This window comes from Choloepus didactylus, chromosome 13, assembly GCF_015220235.1.
Source record: "Choloepus didactylus isolate mChoDid1 chromosome 13, mChoDid1.pri, whole genome shotgun sequence".
NCBI lineage: Eukaryota > Metazoa > Chordata > Mammalia > Pilosa > Megalonychidae > Choloepus > Choloepus didactylus.
In genome coordinates this window covers 75052663-75074691 of record NC_051319.1, presented here as the reverse complement: position 1 = coordinate 75074691, position 22029 = coordinate 75052663, and the positions used below count along the sequence as shown (strand labels likewise).

The following is a 22029-nucleotide window of genomic DNA, read 5'->3' as shown; positions in this document are numbered from 1 at the left end:
GAGTTTGTCACCACTAGACTGACTTATTAGAGATGCCAAAGAGAGTTCTGCAAGTTGAAAAAAATTAGAAATAGATCAAAGTTGCATGAAGAAATAAAGATCATCAGTAAAAGTAATGACACAGGTAAATACTGTATTTTTGGTTTATAATTCCACTTTTTAATTCCTACAAGTCTAAAAAGCTAATACATATAATGTAATGATTAAGTCAGTGATCTTAGACTCATAAAAACGTGTAATTTGTGACAAGATTTACATAAAATTGTGGGGACAGAGTAGTATAGGAATGTAGTTTGTATATACTATTGAAGTTAAGTTGGTGTCAAAGCAAATGAGAGTGTTACAGATTTAGGATGTTAAACTCCAACCCAGTAGTAATTACAGAAAACCCTGGAGAACATGCAAGCTCTTAAGAAACAGAAATCAGAGTACAGGTTGCTTGGGGCACAGGGTAGGGGGAAAGGGAAATTAATGCATCATGGGTATATGGTTTCTGTTTGGCAAGATAGGAAAGTTTTAATAATGGAAGGTGGTTAGGGGATTGCAATATAATGAATGTGATTAATCCCACTCTGTATGGTATGTTTGGGAGAGGTTGAGATGGGAACGTCTGCTTTACGTATTTCCCCACAATTAAAAGAGAGAGAGAGAAAAAAAAAACTGAAGAGATAATGATCATTAAAGGTAATGATCCTGAATGAGATCTAACAAGGATGGATAGAAGGCTCAGGAAGACATTATTGGGATATATGAAAAAACTGGAATATAGATAGTAAGCTTTATATCAAAGTCAAATTTCTCAAACTTGATAACTGCACTTAAGGTGGATACATAAGTGAATATTCCTGTTCTTAGGAAATGTACATGGCAGTATTAAGTGTTCAAGGAGAATGATGTATGTAAGTTACACTCAAGTGCTCAAAAATGGATTGTTAAATAGACAGACAGAGGGATAGACAAGTTGACTGAAGGACAGATAGAATGATATGGCAAATGTCGTAAATTAGGTGGACCTAGGCTTATGGAGGGGACAGGGATAGGATGCAGCCTCTGTAAGGGGACTGTATTATTTTTGTGACTATCTTATAAGTTTGAAAGCATTTCAAAATATTTTAAATAAAAAAATTTTTAAAAGTTATACATAGAACTACCATATGATCCAGCAACCCCACCTCCAGATATATAGTCTTCCAAAAAGAAATGAAAATTGGGACTTGACTATGTATTTGTAAATCAGCATTCACAGCAGCATTACTCACAACAGCCAAAAGGACAAACAGCCCAGGTCCATAAAATGATGAATGGATAAACAAATGTAGTATACATATACAATGGAATATTAATCAGCCTTAAAAAGGAAGTTCTGATACATGCAACAACACGGATGAACATTATGAACACTATGTTCAGTGAAATAAGTTGGACACCAAGGACAGATAACGAATATATTCAATTTAGATACAGAAAGTAGATTAGAGGTTACCAGTGGCTGGAGGGAGTGGCTATGGGGACTTAATGGATAATGGGTGCAGCATTTCTGTTTGCAGTGATGGAAAAGTTTTAGTAATGGATGGTGATGAGGACAGCAAAACATTGTGAATGTGATTGATCCATCTGGGGTGGTTGAGATGAAAAATTTTATTTTGTATTCGTTTCCTCAATTTAAAAAAAAAGGGCGGCATTGAAGGCTGCCAATTTAGTAGGCTGAACCCTTAATCTTGGGGCTTGCCCTAATGAAGCCTGTTACTGCAAAGGAGAGATCAAGCCTACTTATAATTGTGTCTGAGTCCCCCCCCAGAAGGCTCAGATGTGGCTTCTCTCTCTAAGCCAACTTGGCAGGTGGACTCGCTGCTCTCACCACTATGTGGGACATGAATCCCAGGTGTGTAAATCTCCCTGGCAATGCCAGACATGACTCCCGGGGATGAGTGTGGACCCAGCATCATGGCATTGAGAAAGTCTTCTTGACCAAAAGGGGGAAAAGAAATGAAACAAAGTTTCAGTGGCTGAGAGATTTCAAATGGAGCCAAGAGGTCATTCTGGAGGGTATTTTTATGCACTATATAGGTATCCCTTTTTAGGTTTTAGTGTATTGGAATAACTAGAAGGAAATATCTGAAACTGTTGAACTGCAACCCAGTAGCCTTGATTCTTGGTATGACTGTGATTGTGAAAACCTTGTGGCTCACACTCCCATTATCCAGTGTATGGACAGATGAGTAGACATATGGGGACAAAAAAATAATTGAAAAATAGGATGGGATGGGGGGGTGGTATTTTAGGTGTTCTTTTTTACTTTTATTATTTTCTTTGGAGTAATGAAAATGTTCAAAAATTGATTGTGTTGATGAAGTACAACTATATGATGGTACTGTGAACAACTGATTATACACTGTTGATGATTGTATAGTATGTGAATATATCTCAATAAAACTGAATTTAAAGAAAGGGCGGGGGCAGACTAAAGAGACAATGACAATTCATACATGTTCTTGGACTGGATCTAATATGAAGGAGAAAATGCTCAAAGTGATAGTATTGTGATAACTGAAAAAAAAGAATCTGGATTGTATATTTTATATCAACGTTCAATTTCTTAAACTTGACGACTGAACTTAAGGTGGTTATATAAATGAATATCCTTGCTCTTAGGAAATATACATGGAAGTATTCAGTGTTCAAGAAACATGATGTATACAATCCGTACTCATATGTTTACAAAATAGAAAGAATGATATAACAAATGTGGGAAAATGTTACAAGGTAGTATACCTGAGCTTCTGGGTAGGAGCTATATTAGAGTTCTCTGTATTGGTTTGGTATAATTTTTGCAACTGTCCTGTAAGTTTGAAATTATTTCAAAATAAAAAGTTAAAAAAATTAATGGTACCATCCAAACATTTAAAGTAGAATCTATTATTTACAACTGAAGGGGGGTGGGAATAAAGAAAAATAAATCAATCCCATAGAAGGCAGGAAAGGAGAAAAAATGGTGGTATAAATAAAGTCAACTCTACTAGTAATCACAATGAATATAAAGGGACTAAATTCACTAGTTAAAAGACAATAATTGTCAGATTGGTTAAAAAGCAAATTCTATATGTGATTGGTTAAAAAGCAAATTCTATATGTGGAATATATTACAAACTATAGTAATTAAAGACAGTTTAGATAAAGGCATGGAGAAAGAGAAATGAATAGAATAGAGAATAAAATAGAATAGAGAATTCAGAACTGACCCGTGCACGTATGGAATTCTGATACACGACAGAAGTGACACTGCGTATCAGTGAGAAAATGATAGACTACTTAACAAACAGTGCCAGGACAACTGGTATCCACAAGAGAAAAATGAAATTGGATTCCTACCCTACACTTTACATAAAATTCAATTCAGGAGTAAATACTTAAATGTGCTTAAATGTTAAAAGCAAAACTTTACAACATAGGAGTAGGAAAGAATTTCTTAAACAAGACATGAAAAGAGTTAACCAGAAAAGACTGACAAATTCAATAACCATAATATCAAACCTCCTGTTCATCAGAAGACACATTAAAGTAAAAAGAAAATATAAAGTCTGAGCAGATATTTGTAATATAGTATAGCTATAGTTCAATAAAAAAAGAGACCAAAAACACATAAAAATGGGCAAAAGGTATAAACAAGCATTTCATAGAAGAGGAAACAGTGCGCTCATAAACATATGAAAAACTGTTCAACATTATTAGAAATCCTGGTACTGCAAATGAAGACCAGAATGATTTAATATTTTAAACTTATTAGTCTGGCAAAATTAAGAAATTGACAAAACAAAGATGCATAAAAAAACTACTTTGGAAAACAATTTAACAATATTTTGTAAAATTGGGCATACCTTGCAACCTAGAAATTCTACTCCTACATATATTGCCCTAGAGAATCTCTTGAATATTTGCTCCAGAAGCTGTAACGAGAATGTTCATCACAGGAAGGTTTTTATTAGCAAAGACCTGGAAATAACCCAAGTGTCTACCTATAGAAGAAAGGAAACAGTGTGGTATACTCCCACAATGGAATGTTGTACATCAGTGAAAATGAACTACAGCCACAAACAATACGGCTGAGTAAAAACAAAGCAAAACTGCAAATCCTAGGAGACTACATAAGTTATAAAACCATTTTTTTAAAAAGCTCAAAAAACAACAAACATATGATAAAACTATTTTTAATAAAAAGAAAGTAGAAATCCGTGTTAATGGTTATAGGGATGGGGAATGAGGAAGACAGAGAGTTGAGATAAAGAAAGAGCATGTAAACAAACAGACAAAGGTACATAGTGTTCTTTTTTACTTCAATTGCTCTTTTTCACTCTAATTATTATTCTTGTTATTTTTGTGTGTGTGCTAATGAAGGTGTCAGGGATTGATTTAGGTGATGAATGTACAACTATGTAATGGTACTGTAAACAATCGAAAGTACAATTTGTTTTGTATGACTGCGTGGTATGTGAATATATCTCAATAAAATGATGATTAAAAAAAAAAAAAAAAAAAAAAAAGAAAGAGCATGTAAGTGGATGCCAGTTAGTGATACTGGTAGAGTTCTTGGATTTGGTATGGGGGGTGGTATCCTGAGTACTCCTTATATTATTATGCTTTATAACTTAACTTCATAACTTAAGTAAATGTGTATGTGTGTGTATGTGTGTATACATACATATAAACATGTATTTGTTATGCATGAAATACCATATTTAAAAAGTAATCAAGTTGCACACTGATGTTCACAGTGGCGTTCTCATAACTGCCAAAAAATAGAAGCAACTCAAGTCTCCATCCACAGATGAACGGATAAACAAAAATGTAGTATTATTCAGCTGTAAAAAGGAATGAAGTTTTGATATATGCTATAAAATGGATAAACCTTGAAAATACCATGTTGGGTGAAATAAGACAAACAAAAAGAACAAATATTGTATGATTTCACTCATATGAAATAACTAAAATATGCAATTCATACAGACAGAGAGTAGAGTACAGGTTACCAGCGGATGGAGTGGGTAGTTAATGCTTAATTGGTATAGAATTTCTGTTTGGGGTGATGGCAAAGTTTTGGTAATGGATGGTGATGATGGTAGCACAATGTTGTGAATATAGTTAACACCACTGAATTACATACTTGAATGTGGTTAAAAGGAGAAATTTTAAGTTGTATGTAAGTTACTAAAGTTTTTTTAAAAAAACCACGGAACTGTACAGCACGAACAGTGAACCCTAATATAATCTACGAACTAAAGTTATCAGCATAATTTAATGCAAAGTGTTAATAACAGGGAAAACTGTGTGTATGGGGGTTTATGGGAACTTCATATTTTTTCATGAACCTAAAACTTCTCTAATAAGAATAAATAAAACAGCAGTAAAGGAAGAAAATATGACTAAAATGTTAATTGATATTCACTGAAATGGTAATCATATCCACAGTCCAATACTTACTGGTCAAGGGTCTTATAATAAATGTCCAGATCCTTGTTGACAAGCTCTGTTGTTCTCATAACAATCATCATTTCTCTGTACTTTTCCTCAGCATCCCGAAATTGAGGTTCTCGAAGTTCTTTCTTAAAATGAATGATTTCTTCCTCATAACCTTTCTGTCGCCCTAATGCCAAACTGTGATTTCTTTTTATATTTTCGATTTTTTCTTCTAACTTTTGATGTTCACTATAAAAAGAAAAATGACAAACGAGTACCACCTTTTAGCTTTTAACCATTTAAAGTGGAAAAGTCTTTTTACATAGTCATTTAACAATCAGCAAATGGTAATAGTCTCATTCTTGCTTATTTAAGGCTTCAGAACTAAAGAAAACTCTCTTTCAAAAATCTCTGTCGAATAAAACTTTTAAACAGCTGATTACTGTGTGCTAAAAAAAGAACCCTCAAAACGTGAGCACTGAGAATGTTCCTGAATTTTAGATACTCACTCATCTATGTAAAGCAATCTTGGTGATTAATGCTAAGACCTCACAAACTTCTAATTGTGAGCTGAGAAGACACAATTACCAAAAAAAAAAGCAGTGATTATGTAATTTACACTGTAACAGACAATACAATTTTAGCTGAATTAAATGAAATATTTTCTGCCATAGTGTTTATTAAGAATTTTGACTCCTCTATGAAAACAAAATTTGTCTTCCGCAAGTATAAAAACCATAATACTGACCAAAAATAAAATAACCCAATTTTCGTGATAATTTGGTAGATTATATAGATTTTAACATATGCTTCAGAAGTATTCATTCAACAATCGCTTATTAAGCCAGGCATTGCTCTCAAGTTTATGAGAGAGCACCTAGAGAGTTGGCCTGATTACGTTTTATTGATAGTTCTTTTGTGTTCCGGCTGAAGAAAGATTTATAGTCTGAATGAACATAAATAGCATTTCAATTGACCAATCACAGAAGAAATTATAAAAATATCTAGTTTTGGTCTTTAGTAGCAAAGAATAAATTATTTCATTTAAGTTTCTTCTAAAAGCTTAACTTTTACAACTTGCCATGGAGGACACAATCATTATAGTGTTAAAGAGCTGAGGCTTAGATGCCAGGATATTAGGGTTTCAGCCCCAGCTTTCATCTTAATTCCTCTGGGACTTCTCTTGGTCTCAGTGTCCTAATGCATAAAAAATGAAGAGGCTGAGATGACAAGCTCTTCTAGTTTTAAAGTTTGAGTTTCTCGATATAAGATATTTAACACAGCTAAACCAAGAATACTTACAATACACAGAATTAACCATTTGTTAGGTTTTATAAATGAAATTAAAATATCCTTTAGAAAAACCAAAGTATTCTTTGATTCAAATTTCTGGGTAAAGTCAAGAAGATAAAGATCTACAAGGAAAGGTTGAATGAAAGTGAGACCTGGCTTTAACCAACTGAGGCAGTTCAATATCTAAGAATCTGGCTAGTACAACCTTTAATACTAGTAAAGTGCCTTAGTATTAATCAGGATCTTGTATCTTACAGGATCCCTAAGGCAAGAACAAAGTTTTTTCCTACTGTACTCAGAAGGTAGTAACTACAATAAGTACTAATAAAACCAGATGAAGGAAGAATCAGGTAATCTTTAAATGAAATGCTCTGGTTGGTACATAATTAATTACAACTGCAACAATCCATAAGGTGTCTTCATTGAAAAAATGCTCTGCAATAACTCCACTTTCAATATTATAAATTGCACAAGGCTCTGACTCAGCATGGGCAATGGTCCTTCATTCTTTATGCTCTGTTCTACTACCTCATGAAACAGGCAAGTAGAGCTCTGGGAACCTGACATACTTAATACTGAGTAACTAATGCCCATCACCATTGTGTGAAGGACAATTTTAAATCACTTATTCAATAATTCAATTCTTAAGGCCATAAAATATATTTGTATAAAAACCCTGTCCACCTTCCTATAAGTCTCAAGGGACCTAATGGTAAAGGCTTAATATTCTTCACATTTCAATAACAAAGACCTTTATTTAAACTAAAGACTATTTTTAAAAACATACTTTTTCATTTGCAAAACCTGCATCTGTCCCATTTCCTTCAAATGCTGTTTTCTTTCTTCTTCAACTTCCTTTAGTTCCTCGTTTCTTTTTCTTAAAGTAAGGTTATCCTGTAGCCACCTTTCTTGTATCTAAATGTAAATATTAAATCAGTTAACAAAAATGACCAAGTTACTAACTTGATTCATTTAACAGGCAACTGCTGACAAGCAGTGCTAATTCTGCCTTACAATCATGTTAAACTCAACAGAAGGAGAATGTGCCAGTGTGAAGGAATCTCCAGGCCTGGACTAATCTGATCTGGATGGTCCATTCCCACTCATATTCACAGGTGCTATAGCTCCTACAGTCCAGCTTTTATAGCTCTTTCATGATCATGATCTAAAACCAGGTCTCATGTTTGATGAGATTCCTATAATGAAAGATTTGAGCATACAGCCCTGGGTATTAATTTACTTATAAAATTAGATGTTTTAATATTTTATACGTAACTCTAGGTATATATTTGAACCCCATTTAAGAGCCTATTGATCTGAAAGGTCAAAGAGAGTAATACTATTCAAGTCTCCCCTCACTTTTTTACCTAGTTAAATTTGCCTCCTATCTTGCTTGATCAAGGCTGTTGGACAATGTAAGTACATGTCAGACACCATCTCTGCCTTCGAGCTGACAATCATACTAGGCAATAAGAAGTGCCGCAGAAGAAATATGTATCTAACTATTTCTCAACGTTTTCTTGGCCATATGGCAGAAATGAAATTTTAAAAATCTGGCTGTTCTTGTTGATTACTTTTGTCCTTCAAAAGAAACCCAATCACTTAGCAGCAACAACAAAAACATGATTATTTCAGTTTTCCTGGAGATTGCAATGGACTATGTTGTCAAAAGACAAACAGCAGCTTATAAACTGACTCCAGAATTTGTGGGGGGTGGGGGGGACTTCCTCCCAAAAACAGCAGTGGTTTGGTTCACAAAAGTCTGTGTGTAGAAAATACTCTATAGAAAACTCATCCAAAGTTTAGAATCAGGACTCCTCAAAGAGGGAGCTGGGACACTCCTTGTGCCAGTTTGGATATATTATGTCCCCCCAAAAGCCATATTCTTTAGTGCAATCTTGTGAAGGCAGACTCATTAATCTTTTTGATTAGGGTGTGACCTCTTGATTTTCCATGGAGATTTGGTCTCACCCATTCAGGGTAGGTCTTGATTAGTTTATAAGTCCTTTAAAGGGAGCTCACACAGAAAACAGAGAAAAACACCTCAGGATATGCTAAGCCAGGACACACAGACGCTAGATGCTTAGGAGCCAACAGATGCTTGGAGACGCAGAGAGAAGGATGTTTGGACATGCTAAGCTAAGAGATGAAGCCCAGAGTTTGCCCCGGAGAAGCTAACAGAGACTCAGAGACATCTTGAGGAACTATATTTTGAAACGCAACCTGGGAGCAAAGGAACAGCAGACACTAGCCATGTGCCTTCCTAGCTGACAGAGGTGTTGTGAATGCTATCAGCCATTCTTCAGTGAAGGTATCCTCTTGTTGATGCCTTAGTCTGGATACTTTTATGGCCTCAGAACTGTGAATCTGTGACCTAATAAAGCCCCTTTATAAAAGCCACCCTATTCTGGTATTCTGCATAACAGCAGTATTAGTAAACTGGAACACTCTTGCAGCTGGGGTAAACTCTGGAGATGTGGGGGGTGGGAGGGAGGACAGATGTTCGGCAATATCTTGCTGCTAACAGTAATTGCAGGGGGATCACCAATGAGAAAGGATCTGGGAGTTAGGAACGAGGTGGTAAGTCAAAGACTTCTCTCCTGCACTTAACGTTCACATCCAACCCTGCCCATTTATGAATCACTATTTTGAGAGATTGTTTTCTTTTTTGGGGAAACTTTCATTTTCATTTCATTAAAGTTACTTTCATTTTTTCTGGAAACAATAACATAAATATATACCTATTTAAAGGCATTATTACACACCATTAAAAGTAACTAAGATGATTTGGTTGTAAATATCCTTAGTTGCCAAGGTAACCTAATGTATCACTGCAGCTGCTGCGACTCTCCAAGGTGCTTCCAAGGGGAACTATGCTTGAATTTCTTATTAGGAAAAATGGAAGTTGCCACTGCCTGCTTTCATCTGACATTATATAACACTTGAATTTGCTTTTATAACCACATAAAAGGACTCTTCAAAGACTATCTCCTTTCCAAATGAGATTGGTTTTTGGCATGATATATTGTTTCCAGTCTGTCTGCCTGCTGACCACCAGAAAGCTAGGCATCTCTTTCTTTTAGGTCAATTTTTATTACTCTTACTTTAGTTTTGAAAGCTAGCATAGTACAGTAAAGTCTACTTTGAAATCAGGTAGACTTAGGCTCAAATCTCAGATCTCCCACTTTCAAAATGGATGACTTTGGGCAAATTAGTTTAATTTCTTTGAGTCTGTTTGTTTGTAACATGATGATAATAATACCACCTATTAGAGAGAGATACTATGAAGATTAAATGAATTAGTGTATGAAAAGCACAGTGCCTGCCCTCAATAATTGCTAGTGAAATGCCTTTTGGATCAAATTTGTCCTCTGTACTTCAAGCAGTGAGAAGTCCAGCTATAGTTTATAAAATATAAAGTATCGGGGTGGGGAGGGGACATATGCTGTTTTAGTTCAGAATTACTTTTCTACTGTATTAGAAAATTGACACTCTATGGTCAAGTTCTACCTCTGTTACTACTTCTGTGATCCTGGGCTAGTCAGGTCACCTCCAGTTTCCTTCATCTGAAAAATGAGGGAGGCAGATTATTAGACTTCCAATTCCAGAATTTTATGATTCTGGGGACTAAATTAAGTAGAGCTTAAATTAACATATAAATACGCTACTGTTAGGCTGACCAGCTCTTACTTAATCCTAGTAACCCAATAGTTAAGGCACACAACTGGTCATCTAAAGGAAACATAAAAATAAACTGTATTCCAGGTACTTAAAATGGTGAACCATGCCATTTATAGATGATTGCCTGAAAGTTATGCAGTCTATGCAGTGCTCTGGCTTAGAGACTGATAGTTAAGGGGATGTATAAGAACACATAGAAAACTTTAATAAAACATACATGCCTCAGCCCAAGCCCCTGGTATTCTGATTTACTGGTGTGGAATGGAGACAGAGATGTACATTTTTAATAACCCAGGGGATTTTTTTAAGTTGGGATATAATTTACATGCTATAAAATTTATCATTTTAAAGTGTAAAATTCAATGGTTTTTTGTATATTTACAACATCACCACTTAGCTTATCTCCAGAACATTTTATTACCCCAAAAAGAAACTCAATGACCATTAGCAGTCAGTTACTCCCCTTTCCCTGCTACCCCTGGCAACCACTAATCTACTTTCTGCCTCTATGAATGTGCCTATTCTGGACATTTCATATAAATGGTTATCACACATTCCATTAAATGGATAAACACATTTTGTTTATCCCTTCATCAGCTGATAGATATTTTGATTGTTTCTACTTTTCGGCTTTTATGAATAATGCTGCTATGAACATTCCTGTACAAGTTTTGGTATGAACATGTTTTACTTCTCTTGGATATAAAGCTAGCTAGGTGTGGAAAAAACCCAAGTGATTTTATTGTAACCCTAGTTAAGAACCCTGGCTTTCTAAACACTTTAACATTTATTCCTGACTTCAATTATACCAACCTCTCTACAGAACTTCATCGAGGGTGATACTGAGACACTGTTAAAAAAAAAAAAAAAAAAAAAAGCAGCAGCAGCCCCATGACGTCTGCTGAAGATGTGGCTCTTATTACTCTATACAGCGTTCCCTCCGTGAGTGCCTATGGAGGTATTTTTCTCTGGTCTCAGTACAAGGAACTGGTTTCTTTTTATTTGAGACAATGTCAATCTCAACTAATTATGACTTCCTCTCTTCCTCTGGCTGCCAGAAGCCTTAACAAGCATATCAGACTTCATTTTATACATTTTATATATTTACTTCTCTCCAGGTTTCATTACTCTCTTGTCCTTATTTGTAGACTGCCTCTTTTTCTCACTAATTTAAAATTTATTTGGCATTGTTCTATTATATATAACCTAGCAAATTATTTCAGGAACTAGGTTAGTATGTTAAAAAGTGAACAAATACTGTCAGATTCACCATGTTTTCAAGGCCAACTTGAAAAGGATAATTCAGATTAGTAAATCTTAAAACTCTTTATATATGTATATGGAGAGCCATTACCGATTCACAAATTGTAATTGTGTGTAATTGTAATATATAGGTAACCCATATATATATAAGCTAGTGATAATTAAATATTTTGTTATATATGCATCATAAATTTAGTTTTCAGCATTTATTAGATCAGGCAGAAATTCCATTCACCTTTGACTGATATTTTATATGTCTGAAATTCCTGGTGCTAAAACTAGAGGAAGTTTATCTGGCTCATCTTCAAAGAGATTTTTAACTACTACTTAACCAAGCGATTAAGCATTCAAATAGCAAAATTTGTTTAAACAGCAATAAGAGAAAAATGGTATGGTATTAATTTCTATACACATGTAAGGCATGCTCAGTAAAGCTTCTCAATGTGATTTTAATTATATTGTGGAAATTCATTTTCTTAATAGGGAAAATAAATGATATATAAATCACCAGAAAAGTGAATTAATATATATGTTCCTTACAGACAACTTTTAAGAAATCTATTAGCCTTCAATCTTTTTATGAATTTATCCTACGTAATGACGTTAGTACAAGTAAAAAAAGATACAGATGTTTGTAGAAAGATATTCACTGCCACAAAGTGTGCAATAAGGAAAAACGTAATCACCCTAAGAAAGTTATGGTACATACACAAAACAGAATATTTTATAATCATTAAAAACTATGTGGTAGGCCTGTAAATTGATTTGTAAAGATCGAACTGCATTAAATGGGAAAAGCAAGGTACAGAATAATATGGATATGCTCCCATCTGTAAATTTATATATATAAAATGTATCTATCTCTATGTATCTATTTACTGGAATATGAATAAAAAATTTCTGTAAGAACAAACAAGAAACTGTTAACAGTAATGACATCTAGGAGTGAGACTAGGGAATAGGAAAAGAGAAGGTAAATTTAACTTTATGCTTTTATGTTTGAACTTTACCAAGTGGATCTTCCATTGAAAATAAAAATGAAAAATACGGGAAGAAAAGAATTGTTATTAGAATTGTTTTTTCTCTACTATTTGCATTTCTTCTCATGGATGTTCTATTGAAAATAAAAGTAAAAAAATAAAAAATAAAAAAGTTATTGGTATAAGTGATACTATAAACAACCATGTCACTACCAGAAAAACCTACCTTCTGTGTATCAATATCTTGTCTCATGATTCCCATTTCTTTATTTATCTTTTCTTTATGTTTCTCACATTCACTTAGTTGAGTTATTATTTTATTAAGTTCAGTTTCTTTTTGCTACAAAACAGAAAATTCTTTAAGTGTGTGAAATAAAAATACAACCATATAAATAAATTTAATTTTTAAATTACCTTCTTATAGTCATCTTTCCCATCTTGAATATAATTCTCAATGTCTTTCACATAACCATGAATATTTTTAACCTTCTCTTTGATATCATTCAACTGTGGAAAAAGATTAATTAAATTTATAATGATTGGGACCAAGATTTATTCCCAAGGAAACGTCTTATTTTAAGGCAATGAAAACTTAGATGGAGAGCTCAGTGAAACCCTGGCTTTAAAGTTAGGAGACCTATGTTCCAGTTTCAACCACCACCAAATTCTATGATGTCAAAGGAGTCCCTTTATCGCCGATGAGATTGGATTAATAGTCTCCCAGGTCCTTTCAATTCTTACTTTCTACTTTAGACCAAGAAACAAAATAATTTAAGTTTAATTTTTATTCTAACAAGAATTTCTGATGTCAAAATTGTATCACAAATCTGAAAATACTATTTATCTTTATTACTTAATGTCATATGAAATAACAGTGTCCAACAGTGCTATGAACATAATAATAACTGTAACAGATATTTGAAAAGTAAACATATAAATGAATACCTACCTTATCTTGTGCTATTTTGTTGCTTTTATTTTTTTTGTTGATTAATTCTTCTTTTTCCTGCTGGAACTTTTCCAGTATTGTTTCCAAAGGGCTTACCTGCTCTTTAGCATCCTAAAAATTTTAAAAAGATAAAAGACTTACATATCATTCCATTTTCTTATTTTAGGTGTCAGACTTTATAGTCACAATTAAAAGCACTTACTATGTGCCACACTTCAAAAATCAACTCACTTGCTCCCTTCAACAACCCTGTGAGGAAGGTACCATTATTTTCATCCCCATATATCAGATGATCTAACAGGCACAGAGAACGACTTGTCCAGGGTCAAAGGAACTAGTAAATGCAAAGGCAAAGCAGATATTTTATGGAAATAAAAGTATACTGGTACATTGATGTTGGTGTGTCCACACCTATCTAGCACAGAAGAGGGCTTTCAAATAATAAACTGCTTTCCTATCAGTATAATTTGGCCTTAGAACATTTTTACCACATAGTTATATATCAAAACAATGATCCTCAAGCACTTTGAGATCCTGAAATATCTACTATATCAAGTAGATACAATTATATTTAGTATTACTTCAATGTAGTTATATTTTATTATAATGAGAAGTGGTATGGTATGGTGGAAAGTCAAATGTCTTAGGCATCATAAGACCTACCTGAAAACCAATCCTGTCTCTTATCAGCTGCATGAACTTGGGCAAGTCATGTGATATCTGTGAGTCTCAATTTCTTTTTCTATATAAAGGGGATTTAATTACCTATCTCAACAGGGTTGCTGAGATACTGAATGTTTTAACATCAAAATACTTTATAAACCATAAAAAATTATATAAATGCAATGTAGTATTATTTTACATCATTCTCTAAGCCTCTGATAATTCAAAAATATTTAAGAAATAAACATTTACTAATAATTAATGACTGATTCAGAAATATATTTGTGCTTACTAAGTGTATAATTATGAAAACCTAGAGAAGACTGTTGTTTCTAAAACTGTTCATAAATTTGATTGATAAGTCTTGGATTTCATTAATCTAGATAATGGATAGCAAATGGGTTCCATTTCTTAAGGCAACTCAGTGCCTGCTCATTGTATTGGAAAAGATTCTGAGACTACATCTGGAATAAATGGATGGAAAGAGTGATATGATTGCAAGGCAATGTCTGCCACAGATACAGAATTTGTAGATAAAACAAACTTCCCATATAAGCAGGAATCCTAAATGGAGCTAATCCAGCCATTGCATGACCAATCCCAATAACAATATGTTCACTACTTAGCCAGTCAGCCAATTCTTCCTTATCATGGCCAAGATCCTTCTCCCAGAAACCCTTATTCATTAGTAGAAGTTTTTTTCTCCCTGGAGCCACACAAAAAACTATTAAACCACTCTCACTTGATGTTTATAGTAACCACAGTTCTAGCTATTACACCAATAAACAATATTTTAAAACTTTGAACCAATTTAAAAACTAAATATTAATGTTCCTACCTTTATCTCTCTATATAAGGACTGAACTTCAGTGGATAAATCCACAGTCTGGTCTTCTAGTTGCTGACGACGTTGCAAGTTAGTGGATATCTGAAGCTTCTCTGATTTAAGTTCATTTGTTGTACTTTTTAGGTGTTGAATCTGTTCCTGCTGGTCCTGTATAAGCTTACGATTCAATTCAATTTTACTGGAAACTGCATGAAAACATATTGGCACACTGATTTATTTAAGAGAACAGAAAATATCATGAGTAGCATCCTTCCAGTTTTTATAGGTCTATACATTCAACAAAGGCCAAGTTTCTACGGGTCCCACCCACTGCAACAGAAGGGCAACAAGAACCCCTCCAGCACCCAAACCTTCCTGTTGTCCCCTCCTGGCCATTCACAGATGAGGCTCACAGAGCAGGTATGGCTGAGAAAGTATAGCTGATCTGATACTCTCCTGTCATTCAATTGTTGTACAAAGAAAAGAAACAAAGAAAAGAAGTGATGCTTCTGAGAAAAAAGAGTGACTATACTCTAGACTGCAAGGAAGAAAGACAGTTCCTTATCCATGTAAGGGGGATAAAATTTATGGAAATACATACATGCTGCGAATGCTCAACACTTTATGGTATATGAGGAAACAGACTATATTACCTGTATCTAATTTGTGTTGTTTTTCTTGTTTTTCCTGGTTTACTTGTTGAACAGTTCGATTTAAGTCTATTCCTTGTAGCTTAGCTGCTTGTTGTGCAATTTTTCTTTCAACATCTTTAAGTTCCATCTTAAGAATATAACAAAGTAACAAAAAATAAAGTAACAAAGTTACTTCCTTTGAGGAACTCAGTACATTATTATTCAAAATCTTTTAAGAATTAATTGCTATTATCAATTATTTTTTAAACTCTAAACTTGTAACTGTTTCCAGATATAATTTTAGGAGCTTAATATGATAAAAATAAAATTATTTTTTAGTAATTCAAATGATGTAAACAAAAAGGAGGCAGACTAAAAATGAAAAGCAAACAGAAATACTTCTTAATTCCCATAATTTATGAATAAAAATATTTAAACCCAGGAATGCAAACTAAGCAGTTACATCCTGAGAACACTGAAACTCAGGATGGGGAACTCAATCGACAATCTGCACCTGATAATAGCTACTGTGTTTAACACTCTAACCCTTCATATTCAAACCACTATGGAATACATTTTTTTCTGCCTTAACCTAGAATAAACTTACCTGGAACCTCTCCATAATTGTAATATCTGTCAGACATACTTTGGCACTTTCCTCTTCAGGCATTATCGTACCCAAGAGTGTTTCCTGTTCTTCTATGTCATTCTTTAGGCGCTGTATGTCTCTATTGACATTCTGCAATTTGTTTCTTAATTCTGGTATTTCCTTCTCCTTCAAATCAACTATACTTTGCCTTAACAGAAAACACAATTAAAAATAGGCTATCTGATTTTTTCTCATCATTATATTGTGTTTTTTTGGCAAGAGTATTTTTGGCAAGAGTACCAAAGATGTGATGTTTTATCCTTCTAGAGGCATCATATCAGTGGGTCAATGTGTCTTATTACTGGGGATGTTAATCTTGTTCACTTTGTTAAGATGGTTATCAGTCAGGTTTATCCACTTTGAATTTACTATTTTTGTCTTAGTAATTAATCAGTATCTTAGGAGAGATACTTTTGAGACTATCCAGCAAATATCCAGTTTCTCCTTTTAGCCCCACTTATTTTAGTATATACTGGTAGATGCTGCTTCAATGATTATTACTGTGGTGTTTGCCAAGTCGAGAGAAATTTTAAAAATTAACTGAACAGACTAATCAAAAGTATCAAAGTCACGAAAAGACAAAAAAGACTGAGGACAACCTATTACAGACTACAGGAAGCTAGGGAGAGATAACTAAAGGCAAAATGGGATCTTGAATTGGATCCTCAAACATAAGAAGGCCACTAATGGAAAAACTGCTGAAATTTGATTAACGTTGTAATTTAGTTAATAGTATTATATAAATGTTAATTTCCTGGTTTTGATAACTGTATTATGGCTAAATTGTTAATATCAGGAGAAGCTGAGTGAAGGGTACACAAGAATTCTCTGTACTATTTTGACAATTTTTGTGTAAGTCTAAAATTACTTAAAAATGAAAAATTTTAAAAATGACAGAAAAGAAGGAAAGAACAAATGAACCCAGTCAGCCAAATGCTATGTGTGTTTAAGATACAAAAGTCGTCAATCCATTTTATCAGAGCTATTCTAGCTAATGAACTGCACCTCTGCAGCATATACTAGCCCTACGCTTAACTCTGTTGACATCTCCAAAGCAATAAAACTTGCATTTAATCTTAAAAAAAAAGCAATCAAGGAGTTTATTTCAGAAAAAACTTCAAATTCTTGTTTAAAATTAAATTAGCACAGTAAATTAAACTGGTATAATAAATTAAAGTGGTCTGTAATGAAATTTCATAATAAATTAAAGGAAAAATTAGAAACTCAAGGTTAGCTCTTACTTACTGCTATTATTTAACAATTTTTTAAAAGTTCACAGAAATGCCAACCTGAACTGATCTATGCAGTATTAAGACCTATAATTTTTTTTAAGTTAAATTCAGATTTATTGAAATACTTTCACACACCATACAATCATCCATGGTGTACAATCAACTGTTCACAGTACCATCATATAGTCATGCATTTATCACCCCAATCTATTTTTGAACACTTTCCTTACATCAGAAAGAATCAGAATAAGAATAAAAAATAAAAAGTAAAAAAGAACACCCAAATCATCACCCCCATCCCACTGTATTTTTCATTATAATAAATGAACCTGAGTCCGTACAAGGCAAAAATGACAAACAGGCATATTTCAGCTGAGATTTCTTTCACGATAGTGGTCTCACATTAAGTGTTGGTGAGTTTGGGTCCTCCTACTCTCTCTCTCAATTTTCTACTATTTTCTTCTTTGGCCTTCAGACCAAACAAGCCTCAAGGACTGTACAGACTAGAATGCTCTTCTGCAGTACTTCATGGCTGGTTCCCTCATCTTTGCTCAAATGCCAAGCTCATCAGCAACTCCCTTACCACCACCCCTCAGGCTCTCCCTATTCCCTTACTCTGCTGTATGTTTTTCCATGGCACTAATCAACATCTGACATAGTAGATATTTATTATTTGGTTATTATATAATATTGATTTTATCTATTATTACTAGAATATAAATTGCACAAGGGCAGGGACTTTGTTTTGTTACTGCTGTATTACTAACACCTTAGCAGAGTGCCTATTCAGTAAATATTTGTTCAATGAATAGACAGTTCTCATGATAGTGTTGGCATCAAGGGTATATTTTAAAGGAGAAACTCAGACAAATGACACACTGATAAAAATAACCTTTTTTTGTTACCGTACTCCTCTTCTCATTAATAACCCTCCACCTGAGTGACTGTCATAAATACTGTCTCTGACAGTGACTCCAGGGAATGTATGACAGTAGTGTCCTGTACTACAAGCAGAGCTAGAACGAAGTTTGTTGATCAGCTCAGTCAACCTTCTTACTTATTACATGGGGGAAACTAAGGTCTGGATGGGTTAAGTGGCATCTCTAAGGTCACCCAGCAGAGTGAGAAAGAGAATTAGAAATCAATTTGACTGTACTCCTCAGCCACTGCTTGTCACATTAACAAGAACAATAGGACTCTGTTATTAATTCATTACTGACCTTTCATTTGTGGATTTAAACTTTAAAATACTATAATGTGTTTTATAATGTTACTTCCTACTATGCAATAAAGGACTTCACATTTATCCTAAACTCATCCTTCTCCAATTCTCCAGGATGCTGCAATGGATGTAGGGTGCTACTAATACAGCTTGGTGAACAAACTTGGGCTTATCATGTGACTGTTCATCTGGTTTTCATGTCTTGATGCCTCTGGCAGAAGAGGCTTAACTTTGTTATCTGTCTTAATTTGGCAGCTCTGCTAACATCTTGGTCCATTTTTAGTGCTTTCTCTGAACCTATTCTAGTTTCAGGTTATCTTACGTGATGTGTGGTGACTAGAATGACACATGAATGCCACTCCTGATAAGGAGTACTTTGCAGATTGAAGTTAGTCACAAATACTCTAACAATCCTCCCATCTAGAGGTGGCATGTTTGTCTTCTCCCATTCAGTTTTCGCAGACTCTGTGACTACCCTGACCAACAGAAAATCACACAAGTAAGACTATGTCAGTTTCTGGGCCCAGGCCTTAAGAGATTTGCAATATCTCATGAAATACTTGCTCTTGGGATACTTCTCTGGTAACCCAGCTGCTACACTGCCAAAGCCCAAGGCATATGTAGAGACCATGTGAAGCTATTCTGTTTGACAGCTCCTGCTGAGCTTCCAGCCAGGAGTCAGCATCACTGCCATCCACGTAAGTCATCTTGAATCTTCAGCCCAGTCAAGCCTTGAGATAATTGCACTTAACAACCGAATGCAATGGCAAGACCCCAAGAGAGAATTACCCAGCTGACTAATAAATCATTGTTGTGAGTCACTAAGTTGTAAGGAGGTCTGCTATGCAGCAATAAAGAATTGGAACAGATATCACAGTTCTCATTCATTCAGCAAACAGTTACTAGAGTTACAATAAAGGAAGGACAGAGGGGGTATAACAGTAAATAAGACATGTTCCTTACTTAGAGAAGCTGTGAGGACAAGAGTCCTAAAATATAATACAATCTTGATTTCTGCTATTTATCATATATCAGTTTGACACAAAACTAAGCTCACATTTCCTCTACTAACTTCAAATTTCATCTTTTATTTGACCTTTCTTTAAGCTACCGCCTTACTCTTCTCATTCCCTTTCATTCTCAAACTCCTGCCTCTGTATCCTTATTACATTCTCTGTAACAACCCCCCTCCCCTCAATAATCTGTTTTTCACCCTTAGTGCTTTTATTAGTTATCTGCTGCTGCATTAATAATACACCTCAAAGCTCGGCAGCTTAAAACAACAGCATTTATTATTTCACAGAGTTTTGAGGGTCAGGAGCAGCTATCTGGGGGCTTCTGAATCAGGATGTCTCATGAAGATCAGAAGAAACCCAAATTCACTCAAGGTGTTAGCCAGGGCTGCAGCAGTCATCTCAAGGCTCAACTGCTAGAGAATCTGCTTCCAAGCTCACTGATATGATTGTTTGAAGGTCTCAGGTCCATAGCATGCGGACTGCTCACAAGAGAGCAGCTGGCTTCCCTCAGATACAAGAAAGAGACCAAGAACAACAAGGCACAGTGCCTTATATAATTAGTCTTGGAAGGGGCATGTCATCACTTCTGTCACATTCTATTAGTTACAGATCAATTCTTGAACAATGTAGGAGGATACTACACAAGATGTGAAAACCAGGAGAGACTCTCTGGGGGGCATCTTGGAGGCTGGCTCCCACAAAGCATATCTTCTTAGGCCTTTTCTCTTCTTCCTGGAACACCACTTTGGTATTCCAAGACAACATACCCTCCTGGTTTTTTTGTTTCCAGACTTTTTCCCGGTCTGATCCGCTCAATGTATTAACATTGGATTAATTTTTCTAAAATATACCTGTCATTAAGTCCCTTAGAATGGTTCCTCCTCATCTATCATATAGTTGTAACTAGGCCCGAATATACTGTAGCCCTTTCCTCCCAGCTTATGGAAATTAATCCCTACAAATAATTTCCCAAACTCCAGATAACATTTCTATTGCAGCATAGGTCATACTCCCCGTGCCTCTGCACACACTGCTCTGAATTCCCCCTCCCTTTTCTTCCTTTCAACAGTGAGGCCAACTTCTCTAGGCTTTATATTCTTCCTCTTCTCTCCTCCTCAAAGTCCTTTTTTCATTCTGTAGATTACTGGCATTTCTTTTCTTAACTAATCCATTTGTTTGAACCAATTAATAGCTTTATTAAGCCTGGCTTTCTAAATGCCTAAATCTGAGTGCTTGTTAGCTTAGTTAGTTCATCAGCTCCTTGAGGGTCATCTCTTACTGGTCCGTGATGAGCCTGTGCCTGTACTCTATGTTTTGGCAAGGCAATCAGCACATACTTCTTGACTTTATTTGATTTATAAATAGACCATCATCTGAATTTCTTGTAAAAATAAGGAGAAACATAAAAACAAAAAATCATCTGTGATTCATTCTTTTTGAAAGAGGTAAATAGATAAAAATATAGTTTAAAATTTGTCTTTGGGGAGAGCTTTTCAGTACTTTAATTTTTTGTGGGTTTAGGAAGTGATATAACAGTGAAGACTTCTAAATCCAACAAAATTTATGCCCTTAAACCAAGTATCAGGAATTAAGCAAACAACCACCCCAAACTCTAAGACTACGTCTGCCTCATGACTAGTTTAAATACAAGCTTACCTTTAAACAAGCTAATTGTTTCTCCTTATCATATAAGTAACGGTATGAAATAGAACATAATGGCTAAGAATTCTGACTTTAATTTTTATTCATTCGACACATCCTTTCCAAGAACCAACCATATGCTAAGCATTGGATGGTACAGCAGTTTGAAGCTGAATGTACCCCAGAAAAACATGTTCTTAAAAGTTAATCTAGAGAGGTGGAGCAAGATGGCGGCATAGAGAGGAGTGGAAGCTAAGTAGTCCCCCTGGAACAACTACAAAAAACCAGAAACAACTAGTAAATAATCCAGAATAACTGCGGGGGGGACAAACGAGACCATCCACTCATCATACACCAACCTGAATTGGGAGGAATGCCCAAGAACATAGCATAAAATCTGTAAGTAAAACCTGGGGATCCAAGTCGTGAGACCCCCTCCCCCACAGCCCAAGCTGCAAAGCCTCGTGGTGCCAGAAAGCTCTCTCCCAGCAAGCAAATATAGCTCAGCTGAGCTCCAACTGGGGTTTTAAG

The 22029-nt window shown here is 34.8% G+C and overlaps 1 protein-coding gene across 5 annotated transcripts in view; it reads right to left on the bottom strand.

Annotated features, from left to right (window-relative positions):
- Positions 1-22029, bottom strand: part of RAD50 (RAD50 double strand break repair protein) — a 289914-nt gene that overhangs the window by 34809 nt on the left and 233076 nt on the right. For all 5 annotated transcript variants that reach the window (XM_037801333.1, XM_037801334.1, XM_037801335.1 and 2 more), the window contains 8 exons: positions 16346-16535; positions 15760-15886; positions 15119-15312; positions 13618-13728; positions 13083-13175; positions 12895-13008; positions 7532-7659; positions 5476-5700 (listed from right to left, as the gene is read on the bottom strand). In XM_037801333.1, coding sequence (XP_037657261.1) covers positions 5476-5700; positions 7532-7659; positions 12895-13008; positions 13083-13175; positions 13618-13728; positions 15119-15312; positions 15760-15886; positions 16346-16535 — 1182 coding nt within the window. The remainder of the gene's footprint in view (positions 1-5475; positions 5701-7531; positions 7660-12894; positions 13009-13082; positions 13176-13617; positions 13729-15118; positions 15313-15759; positions 15887-16345; positions 16536-22029) is intronic.